This window comes from Ciconia boyciana, chromosome 4, assembly GCF_034638445.1.
Source record: "Ciconia boyciana chromosome 4, ASM3463844v1, whole genome shotgun sequence".
Lineage (NCBI taxonomy): Eukaryota > Metazoa > Chordata > Aves > Ciconiiformes > Ciconiidae > Ciconia > Ciconia boyciana.
The window spans coordinates 78,156,644-78,168,988 of record NC_132937.1 but is presented as its reverse complement, the minus strand read 5'-3'; the positions used below and the strand labels follow the sequence as shown (position 1 = coordinate 78,168,988).

The window sequence follows — 12,345 nt, the reverse complement described above, 5'->3', positions numbered from 1 at the left end:
AAGTCTTTTCCTATTTACATACCTTTCTGGTTACTGTGTTCTGTGAGCACTTGCTATAAGTATTAAAATACCACTCGTGTAAAATATTAAAAAAAATAACACTGACCAATCTCCCTTTTGCATCCCTGCCATACCATGGGGAAAAGGACTTAATTGCTTCCCTGTTTGCTCGTTACATGGATGTATGTACCGTAACGGAAACTAGTTAGGGAATTAAGACTGATATTTGATTATGAGAACAGTGAAGTTCATGGTTACCTCCTCTATTTATCTATTTACTTTTATTTCAAGGGAACTGCTCATACAGTTAAAACCAGGAATGTATTTAAGTGCTTGATTATAAATGGGATTGGCTGAGTTCCCTGGTAGAAAGCCAGTTCTTGTACAAATTCTGTCTCTCTTGCTTTGCTATTTCATGGTGGCACTGAAAGGTAGCTGTTATGTGAGGTCATGATTATAAAAGAAAAAAACTCATGCCATACTACCTGTCAGCTGGATGTGCAAAAGCCTGAGCAGAATTAGACTTTTGACTGGGAAACCAGCACAAACTGAAATTTTGGAGTGATATACCCATGGTAGCCTTTATTTGGTAGCAGATGAACTACAGTTCTTGATGCATAATTTATAACAGTATGTGATGAACAAACATTTATTTAGTCATCAAAATACCTTTATAAATTTGAAACAGGAGTAGACGAATTGTATAAAAAGTTATTGTATAAAAAGTTGCAGTGAGTTTTATACAAATGTTTTTTATTTAAAGCAGAAGCAATGTGAATTGTGAGCTATGATTCCTCTGCTGGGTGAGCAAAGTAGCAGAGAACTCAAGCAGTGATTTCTTCAACCACTGTCTGTAGTTACAGCAGAAAAACATCTTTTGACACATGGAAATGGGATTAGGCATGTACTCTATCTCTGCACATAACAGATTAGCTAAATTGCAAGACCTCATGTAATTTGCGTGGCAGATAACCATCAACCTCATTGATGCAGAGGGTAAACACAAATCCTATCTATTAGTATCATGTGGGCAAAATTATCAAGCTTTTGCTTATGGCATCAAGATTTGCTCTGAAGAACCAAATTCTGTTGCCCTAATTCAGGGAAAAAAACTGAAGTCACTGAAAAATTTTCTGAAAATAAGTTTTTATAGGTATGCACTTGTAAAGAAGAGCCTTTTATATGTATAAGCAATATTTATGTTAACTAAATATTCAATACTTAACCTGTTGTGTACTGTAGAGGATATTATTGAGATATATAAGTTAATGTTTTATTTTGTAAATACAATATATTAAAATTAGTTGGCAGTATATTGTCTATATACTCAACTGTATTTTACAGTTGCCAAGTGTTTGTGTCTAATTGTGGGCTAATTTATAAATGCTTTTCCACAAGTCACTGGAAATGGAATATCAAACTAATTTTGGTGACTGGTAAAGCTTTAATGCATTCAGATGTTTATAATTTATCCACATAATTTACATCTTTCTCTTTTGTTTCTAATTCAATGGAATAATGTAAATGAAAGACAGAAAAGACCATTTATATTGGCTTGTTCGGTCTTGTTCGGTCTTGTACAAAATTTTCTTTGTAGCCTCTTCAAAGCTTTGTCCACTCATATTTTAAACAACTCAAGCAGATGAGAGTAACTCCATAACTCCACCAACAGAAGAATAGTTTACAATCCACTAAGCTGAACTGTTACACCATTTTCTTAACCTCTAAATCTATAGGGTTTTTTGCTAATTTTATTTTTATTGCATCTGCTTATTGCAATTTTAACTCTCATAAGCTTCCTCACATTTTTTTTGTACATTAGGCTCTTCAGGAGCTAGTAGATGGCTATCAAAGCCACCTTAATAGCTTTTGGCTGTATAACAAATAAAAGATAATGGAAAGTTCCATAAGAAGACTATTACTTGGTAATACTTAGTTGACTGATTGATTTCTACTCTGTGTAAAACCCTTAGAGAGGTTGGAAATTGTAAATTCTAATTCTTGCACATTTAAATGCTTTTGACATTAATGATAAAAAGAACTTAATAAACAAATGCTAGAATGTTTTTTGCATTAAAGTATATATATGTGTAATGCCCTGGTGTCACAGTGATGTCAACCATAATCAATTTTTGAAAACATTTCTATCTAGTCCTCACTGACCAAATGCAATGCCTTTTACATATGCAGTATGTTAGGTGATGATAGGAGAAAAATAGCAACACAGTTGAACCTCACAGAGGTTTATTTTCAGTTAAATTGAACTAGGATTTATTGATTGAGGAAGTACTCTATTGTGTAGTAGGTGCGTGTCAGTAAAAATATGTTTAATTGGATGTAATTCTGCTTAATACACCAGATTTCCAAACAATTTTATTTGGTAAAATTATGAAAAACCTGGAGTATTTGTTTCCAGATTTAAAAATGCATTAAAATTAAATTAAGAGTGGGTCAAATATCAGTTGTTCATACCAAAGATAAGTATGTTATTTTTTCTGTTGTAATGACCTTAAACTTGGGAATGGTCATGACTAAATTATAAATGTTAGATTACTGATTTTTTTTTTAACAGATTAGTGTAATATCTGTTTCTGATTTTTTTTAGTATATACACAAAATCAAGGAGGAAAGCCTCAAGATGATACATTGCCAACTATATTTTTCCAAAACAATTCTGCCAAATAAGTAACAGCAGTCTCATCCCCCCCCGGTTTTGTTAAATGCGAGAGCTCAGTGCCTGCCTAGATCAGGTCCAGAAGTAGTTTAACCGTGACAATATTCACATTGCAACCATTGGTTTCACAGTTTACATACAGGTAAATGGAGACCTTTCCTCTCTGACTAAGGCAGTCATTTGTGCCTGTAGTAGCAGATGCATTTACCTATGTCAGCTTAACTTAATTGGTTTAAAATAAAATTAGGTTAAATTACTATTTGCTTTTAATGGTGGTGCACTAAGGACAAAATTTTACTTATTTTTCCAACTATTCCAGCTGGTCATCTAAAAGATGCTACCTCTGCCTACAAACCTGGTCCTGCATATGTCCTTTCACCTTCTCAGCTACAACAAAGTACATTTTTGCTTAATACAGCTCAAAGCTGCGGGGGTGATTTTCCAATTCCAGTTACAGACATTACACTTTATCTTCTGCTATGTAGGAGCTGTACATCAGTTGATTTCCATTCTACCAACCTAGTGCTGGAAAAAGAAATAAGAAATCTTGCTTTTGCCAAAATAAATGGGAGTATAAAAAAGGAGAGAAAAGAATTGGCTGCATTGTTAAATATTCACATATGGAGAGGTTCATATGTCAAAGCCAGCATCTTTAAACTACATGGTGGTTTTTTATGTACCCACCTCTATTTAATTTCAATTTATTGTGTTTTTCTGTTCAGTCACTCACACTGTTTTTAAGTCCAATTGTCATTAGTATTAAAACACACCTTTGACTGTTCTTTACTGCTGATTGTGCTACAAGTTCCTAAGTCACAGAATCCAAACTTTGTAAGGCTTTTACTGTATGTTTCCTTGTTAAATTACTGCCAGGCTTTCTGAGAATAGCAATGTATTCTGATTCTTTTGGGCAAATGCAGAGACGAAGAAAAGCTGTTGAGCAATGCAAACATTTTCTTAGCTGAAACTTGTGGCTTAAAGTATTTTGCTTGTACAAGCAGACGAACTGTGTGTACTCAAGACTTCTAAAAGAACTCAAGGATGAAATAGCCAAGCTCCTAACTGCACTGTGTAATCCTTTGCTTAAACCTGCTTGGCTAGCACAGGATTGATTGGCAGAGGTATTTTTAAAAAAGTTTCAGGGAAGATCAGAAAAATATTAATTGATAAACCTGACATCTGTATAAGGTGAATTAGTAATAATATGGAATACAATTAGTGAACACGTGAGTAAATGTGACATATCCGGGAAGAGTTGACACAGCTTTTGTTAAGAGAGCTTGTGCTTCACAATCGTATCAGACAGAGTACTTTGAAGAAGTCAGGAAGGAATAAGGAAGACCTAGTTGATACAGTCTGTTGCGATTTCTAGAAGCATTTGCAAAGGAACTAAGTTGTCATAAAATGGGAAGTCCTGGATCAAGTTTTAGGGCAGGTTCAAAACAAACAAGGCAAGGTGGTTTTCAAAACAGAAGGTAGCTGAACCAAGGGACTCCTTGCCACAGGGTATTGTGGAGCCTAAAAAATTTTGTGGATTATAAGACTGATTAGATGAACTTAGAGAAGTACAGAGGCATAAACCTCGGTTCAGAAGGTCCCTGACCACAATTTTTTTCATGTGAGGGAAGTGTTCTGGGAAAGTATTGTTACATTTTCACCTGTTCTCATGGCCTTTCTTTACCTCCCACTGTTGGGTGCTGATAGAAGCTGAATAGTGTATCTTTTCTCTAACAAAGAGTGTTCTTGTGAGTGTGCAGTTGCATGCATTGAAATTTTCTGAAAATATGGTCATTGATGTTTTAAAATGGCATACCTTCTATGCGTTTGATAGATGAACTGTTGCAATATATGACTACAGTGTAACATTGTACCCTCTTGTCAAAATATTTGGTTTTCCAGAAAGATATCTGCTAAACTGGGGACAAAGAGTTGCAAAGTACAAAATAAATATGTTATTTTCTACTAGCATATGACAGAATATTGTAAGTCTTCAGCCATCTGTAATGCAGTAATTGATTTCTAGTGTCACTTGTAATTAGAAAAATGTTGTCAGTTGGTCTTATGTATTAGAGAATATCCAGCTATTTAATACTGCTGAACAGAAAATCAAATATGTGCATATGACATCTGGGGGCTCTGTAGGAATGGTTATGAGACAGTGGTGAGGAATGCTGCAAGGAAAAGGCCAGCCAGACAAAAATACTATCCATTCAGCAGTCCCTGGTCTAAAGTATACCCCAGCCATGGTTACCCTAAGACATAACTGATGCACAGATTAGACACACAGATTGATTAAAACATGACATTTCATTCAATTATTTGCATATACACGAACGTGGAACACAGGTGAAGACAACAGATTAACAGTTGTCTGAAAATCAGTCTGGAACTCCTGAACTGCAAAATGTGTTCACTTAGAAAGCCCTGCTCCCCAAATGTCACAGCTTTGTTTCCATTCCATTTTCTACATATCATATTGATACATAACATCCTGGGGTTTTTTTATTCCAGTTTGTATTGTTCTTGTAAGTACTGTTACTTGTACCAAAACACATGGTGGTTGTTTCATGTTATGATTAAAGTTGTGTTCTGGCTTTTCTGATAATTGGCAGGATATAGTAATGACAACGTAGTCCAAGAATCATACATATACACTTTGATTTATGGAAACTTACTTATGCTTTCCAAATCCCAGGCATGATCTTTTTTGTTTTTTTACTACTTCAGAGAAGTGACACTAATAACAATTGGCTGGTTAAAGTTTAGATGTTCAGAAGACAAGCTGCGAAGGCCAGTTTTGCAAAGAGGCTTCATGACCTGTTATTTGATAATTATTTTGTAGTTATTTCAAGAACTATTAAGTTGTTTTTCCATTATGTAAAAGGTAAAAATATTTTTGTCTTTATATAAAAAAACCATAAAACTTAACTGAGATTTAATTAATGTCCTACTCTAGAAATTAAATGCTTTACCCCCCAAAATGCCAAAATACAGAGAGTAACGTATCAAACGATGAATTAACATGTTTTAAATTATGTTTTGTTATACAGTGGTTTTCTATGAATATTCTGTTATAAAATGGTGTATATGAATAAGACAGAGAATCTTTTATTCTTCTAATGTGTTTAATATGTGCATATGAAGATGCTTGCATGAAGTTTCATGCTTTAAGCCATCTTTTTGCCACATTCAGGGCAGCTTCTTGGACTTATATTTTCATTTTGGGCATCCTGCACACAGTATAACACCCTTTTTTGGTCTTTCAACAGCATCATCCCTTACTTTCTCTCTAACCTAAGTCTTGTGAGGGAACTCCTGGAAATTGTATCTCTAATTTCCTTTAATGCCTTTACTAGGAGAATTCTTCGCCAGTGTGGTCTGATTATCTTTTATGTCACTCCCATAAAAGTATTCTCTGTTGATTTTCTTATCTTTATCAGTTTCACATGAAGCATTGAAAATTATATAATATCATTGTAACTTTAGAAAAACTAGTGAAAATATTAAAATACAAACAGTATTTGAAGTTTTGTTTAACTGACAATATTCTAATGTAATGGCAGGTTTTCAGTATTCCTGCACTACTTCAAGTCTATAACATTTTGTGTGGAGTTACAATAATCTATAATTGCTATAGCTTTTGTTATTGCAAAGTATATGCAGAAAGTTTCTGACTCTCTTTCTATAATTTTTATTAACGTGATATTTTAAAAGGACTCTAAATACAAAGTTTATGTTCTGCTATACATATATTTACATATTTGCAAAATTAGGACTTGTTTTCCGGGGATGTACTGGGAAGAGAACAGGAAATTGATATTGTCCTACAAAAATCAATGAAACCATAATAAGACTACATAGCTCATTGTATCATAAGTTCATTACGTCAGTTACAAGCTGCTGCAAGAAAAAAATTATGTAGTACTGCACCTTCCACAGCTTCTGAGAATGTATTTGGCCTCTTTTGGCTGATTTTCTTTGTAAATCAAGTCCACCTAAACATTAATAAATTATCAAATTATCCTTACTGCTGTCTACCATCAGTACAGGTCTTTGCAGAACTACTGCAAGGTCAGGTGGGTTCTTTCTCTCTCCTTCTAGATCTCATTTACACCCTGATTAGCTGAGATGGACATCTGGCATATCAAGAGCTACCAGCTCTTCATAACTCCTTTTTTTTTTTTATCCTGGCAGTAGGTTCTGTAGCATGAACAGAACTGGCCCACACCTGCTGAAAAATCTTCCCTTTAAAGATAATTTCATTATTTGGAATAAGTCAGTCATTCATCTTCCTTTTCAGCAACTGCTTATAACTGGAGTTAAAAAACATAAACATCTTACCCCTTGGCTACATGCAGATGGCTGACTTCTACACCAGAAACCTTGGACTTTTTTCTTAAGCTGAGATTTTAGCTGCTGAAGGGTGTTACTCATTTCTGTTAATAAATCCCAACTTGACTGAACAGTTTCTGAGCCTGTATTTCCTGGAAAGTGTTCTAGTCCATGGTGACCAGGGTGCTAGTGATTTGTATACTTTCTGTCATTCCAGACTAGTCATGTCATGACAAAGCCTTCCTAGCCTGTTCAGAAGCCTCGTGGTGTCTCCTACCTACCATTTTTCAGGCCTTGCAGAACTTCCAGATCCTCTTTCCTTTCCTTTTATAAAAGTTCAAGGTTTTGTTTTAATTCCTTCTGGCCTTTTTAATTTTTTTATTTTTTATTGGAAGAGTATTCATGAAGAAAACATGAAAGTGAGAGATATCATTGTTATTACATCATCAATATGAACAATGGAAAACAAATGCAATTTTAGAATATAGTTATAAAATATATGACATAAGATACCTGCAGGGTTTTCTAAAACCATTTATTTTATTGACACAGAAAATGTCTTGTTATTCTCTGTGCTGTCTTTGCAATATTATTTGCTGAGAAAAAAGTGTTAATAGTAGGAAATCAGTTATTTTCCCTGAAGAGCGAGGTAGAATTATTTTTATTCTATCGTTATTTCAATTTCAATTAATTGATCCTTGATCCTTCTGAAAAGAGTAATTAAAAGAATTTTTATAGAATATCTCTGCTAACTGGTCTTTTTATCTTGATTGATAGATAGCAAAATATATAGGAAAATCTGTTTGTCCATGTGTTTGTATGTGTTTGCACATGTGTGTTTTCCTAATTTGAAGAGACAGCTATTTCATAGTTAAAAATGCTGAAATACAATATCTTTTACAAGGTACATGACAACTGCTTCTCAAAATTTTATTTCAGCATCATTTAGTGTATACATAGAACTGAGCTTAGTATCTCCACGAGCTATGTAGTTCATACCTTTAATATCTTTACAGCTCTGATAGCCATTGGACGATACAGCATGACAATAGAGACAGTGGATGTTGGATGGTGCAAAGAAATCACAGACCATGGAGCCACCCAAATTGCACAAAGCAGCAAGTCTCTCAGATATTTAGGGCTGATGAGATGCGATCAGGTAAGGAGCATTTGCATGAGCTGGTGCATGGTTCTGAGTGCGTGTGAGAGTGAGTGTTCATGTGTGTATGTGTGAGTGAGGGAGAGAGACAGGAAGATTTATATTTTTCTGTACAAACAGGTTTGGTATTCGCTACTGTGGTAACTCTTTTAGTGTACTGTGTTCACATAGTTAGCTAAAAGGGTATCTAGAGAACTAAAAAGAGCATTATACATTTTTGCTGACATGGATTTTCAAAATACACCCACAAGCTACACCCACAGCCTGAGGTGCTCACAAAAGTTTTATGTAAAATCTGCCCTCTGAGGGTTTTGAATATTTTTGGCTAAAAGTGATTGGTATGTAATGTCATTACTATGACAGACTACTTTGTTTTTTTAAAAAGAAAGAAAAAAAGAAACAAAAGAATAATGAAAATACTTCAGTGGTACTTCCAGAGTGACTTCCTGTATGTCTGTGTTCTTGCTCATATATAATGGTTTTGAAAACACAAGGACAAGGATTTGGATAAAACCATGATGCTAAAAAAAGAAAAAAATAGTGAATTTCTTATTATATAGCTTTCCTACTTGGAATATATTAAGAATGTCTATAAGTTTTGTCATTAGAAGAAAAGAATCACAGAATTGTATAGGTTGGAAAAGACCTTTAAGATCATCAGGTCCAACCGTAAACCTAACACTACCAAGACCACCACTACACCATGTCCCTAAGCACCTCATCCAAACATCTTTTAAATACCTCCAGAGATGGCGACTCAACCACTTCCCTGGGCAGCCTCTTCCAATGCTTGATAACCCTTTCAGTGAAGTAAAATTTCCTAATATTCAATCTAAACCTTCCCTATCACAACCTGAGGCAATTTCCTCTTGTCTTATCGCTTGTTACTTGGGAAAAGAGACTGACACCCACCTCGCTACAACCTCCTTTCAGGTAGTTGTAAAGAGCAATAGGGTCTCCCCTCAGCCTCCTTTTCTCCAGGCTAAACAACCCCAGTTCCCTCAGCTGCTCCTCATAAGACTTGTGCTCTAGACCCCTCACCAGCTTTGTTCCTCTTCTTTGGACACACGGGAAAGAGGACAAGGCAGTCCAGCTCCACCTCACCCTGTATATAGCCTTCAGGAATCATGTCGTTGTTGAGAGAAGAGAGATCAAGAGGCCTAGGAACAGGCAGAAACAGCTAAAAGTCATTGGAGGTTCAGAGCGTCTGATCTCAAATCTTCAAATATACCTGCAGGGATTGTTTCTTTTCCAGCCATCATGAATGCAATGTCCAGCTTATGATGCCCATCATAATAAGCATGTCTCTCAGGCTTGTGAATTTCTGATTGGATACAGCCTTTGGAAACACAGGTTTTTAGTCTAAGAAACTTCATGCTCAAAACCATTACCTTGCATCCCTTCCAGTGCTTTATAGAAAACAGTTACAAAACAGTAACAGTTTACAGTTTGAGGGGAGGTTGAGCACTTTGGAAGAATTGCTCTGTCTATTAAAGCTTACTCCACTTAATCTCCTCAACATTAGTGTTTTATAAGAGCCAACAGAGGAAAAGAGTGTGTGAGTCTCTTTGATGGATTGTGTTAAGATTATGTACTTAAAGAATGTTCAAAGGGTTACTTGACCTTGGGAATTAGATCTGACCCTGAATCACTTGATCAATTTTACACATATATTTATTTTGTGGATTTAGCTAACGTTAAACAATCAACAAGGATCTAATAAGTGCAATAATTTTATCCTGTCTTCAGCTGCTATAGAAAATCAATGATCTTGATGCTGAAAACAAGTTTTACTACCTCATCAGTTAAACTGTCTGTACTACAGTCTGTATTCTTCTAATTGCTGGTTAATGCTTTCCTAGTTCTTTACAAAGGATTATACACTATGTTTTCTGTTACGAAAGTCAACTGCTAAAAGGAAAAAATAAATATTTTTTGAGAAAGCTTCAAGGAAGATAGAAAAACAATGTTGACTGAGTGCCTGCAAGTGTGTGTGTGTATGTGTATGTGTATGTGTTTGTGTGCGTGCACATGTGCATGTGTGCATGTATATGAGTATTCAAAGTATGGTAGCTAAAACTTTTTAAGAAATGAATAAATGCTGTTATAGCAAACACCATAGTAGTAGGACTACCACTGGGAATTATTTTCTTGCTTGCAAAGCCTTGATGGGAAAAATAGCTCCACAGACGGAGTGAAGTAAGTATCCTTGACTTAAGAGTTTTTGGCAGCTAGAAGATGCCAGCTCGCTTTTTCCACTGCAAATGAACAGAGAAATTACTGAACAAAATCATGTCTTCAACTGTCTCTCCCCAATATCATGCAGAACTAATTTTTTCCAGTGGCTGCTCTATTAAATTAAAAATGTCAGTGTCCAGCACATCATTAAAGAGAATTCTTGGGTGGTGCAGAAGGGTTTATTTACATGCCCTGTTGACTGAAATTCTTGTCTTTGGACTATTGTCAGCTTGCAGTGAAGAGAGGGTTAGAAGATTTGCCCCTTCTAACCAGCCTTCCTTTTCCAAGGTACTGACTGTTATGCTAGTATCAGGTAGCATTTATGCCTTTCTAGGAATTCCCAGGCATTGGAGGGGAAGTACTTAAACACAGTTACATAAGGAACATATGTAAGTAGACTTCAAATGGTTACCACTAAAATACTCTTTATGACCCAGGCTCTTTGGAATTTCTTTGATATGCAGTTGACATAAATTAGAGGCGTCAAGAGTCCTCCCAAGAAAGATCAGAGAGGCTGCAAGCCTGGGTAAAGGCAGGCTCTGTTTTATGCCATTGATTATCTGAGTGCCTCCGGCAACGTGCTTCAGTAGATGCAGAGCATTATTGATCCACACCATGAAAATAATCAAATTATTCATTTCTCATAAAACTGCTGTTGCCATGACCTTTCTTTTTATCATGTTTCCTACCATCTAACATGCACACCACAGGAGCAATATGGTCTTTGCCTTAAAATAAATGTCATTGTGTTGGGAAGTCTCATAAAAAATGCTGACTTTACCATGAGATCATCATAATGAGGGCATATATTTAAGTTGGAAGTTTTCTAATAAGCATTTTAACACTATTTTTTCAACATTTAAGTTCTGCTAAATAGCAACGTAATCACTATTTGCAAATCTCATACAGAAAAAAGTCAAAGATTATTAAATGCTGAAAGTCTTTCAGAACTATCCATAGTAGAATTTTGGTTTAGACAACATGTTTATGCATAGATACACAAAATCTAAATATTCTTTTCAGTATAAAAATATTAGAGGCAGGGTTACTGAGCAAATATCTCTTCTTTTTTTCCTAGTTTTCCCTAGCACCTCCATGACTTAGGCAAATTTGGCTTTCCCTGCACTACACAGCAGTGGTGTCTGAAGCCTGGAGAGAGCTCTGGATGAACTGGTACTACTGGAAAGGTGCAGGGCAGTGTGGACACACAGGCATAAGTCCTGATAGCAGCTTAACTGCCAAAGTACGGCACCTTTTCCAGGAAAATTAGCACTCAGCAAAGCTCATAAGATACTGTCATATAGATGTAGTAGTGTAACTTATTGCTTCCATTTCCGTGACTAGCTCAGGAAATGCTAGCTTGATCTCTACAGGGTCCTGCATTGTACAGCATAGGTACAGTGAGACACATACCATTAGTTTTCTGTATCAGATAGGCTTCTGGGAGACTATGATCCAGACCTCCAAAAGTATTTAGGTGTTCAGAAAGTAGACCCTAAATATTTTTAAGTACCTATATTTTGGACCATGAAATTCCCCAGTTGCCTGCATACAAACATCAACACATAATCAGAAGCAGCTAGGGCCCTTTTCCCTTCTGATCTCTCTCAGGGTACAGGGTATCAACTGTGTGCAAATATGTATTTGTATGCATCTGTATGTGTGGGTCTGTACAGGCACCTGACAGCACTTGGGACCACACAACTCATGTGTTTCATAAAAAGGAAATGTTGCCATTTTGAGGCTCCATTTCTTTTGAAAGCAGTTAAGAGATAAAATCAGTAGTTATTTAAGGGCTAAGCACGACATTTTAGAGGTTTGTAATTGGAAAAGGCATAAAAGACATAGTATTTCTGTTTTGTATTCCGGTGTTACCACCTACGCTTATGCTGTGCCCCACTCCCAGGAGCGGTGAGCAAGGCTTCATTCCCTCGTGTCGCCT

General features: G+C 35.8%; 1 protein-coding gene across 4 annotated transcripts in view; it reads left to right on the top strand.

The window, feature by feature from the left end:
- The window catches only part of FBXL17 (F-box and leucine rich repeat protein 17), a 304,415-nt gene that overhangs the window by 279,730 nt on the left and 12,340 nt on the right, over positions 1-12,345 (top strand). For 3 of the 4 annotated variants that reach the window (XM_072860234.1, XM_072860233.1, XM_072860236.1), the window contains one exon: positions 8,023-8,165. In XM_072860234.1, coding sequence (XP_072716335.1) covers positions 8,023-8,165 — 143 coding nt within the window. Of the gene's footprint in view, positions 1-8,022; positions 8,166-12,345 lie in introns of those variants that run through there. The other variant, XM_072860235.1, reaches the window with a different exon arrangement.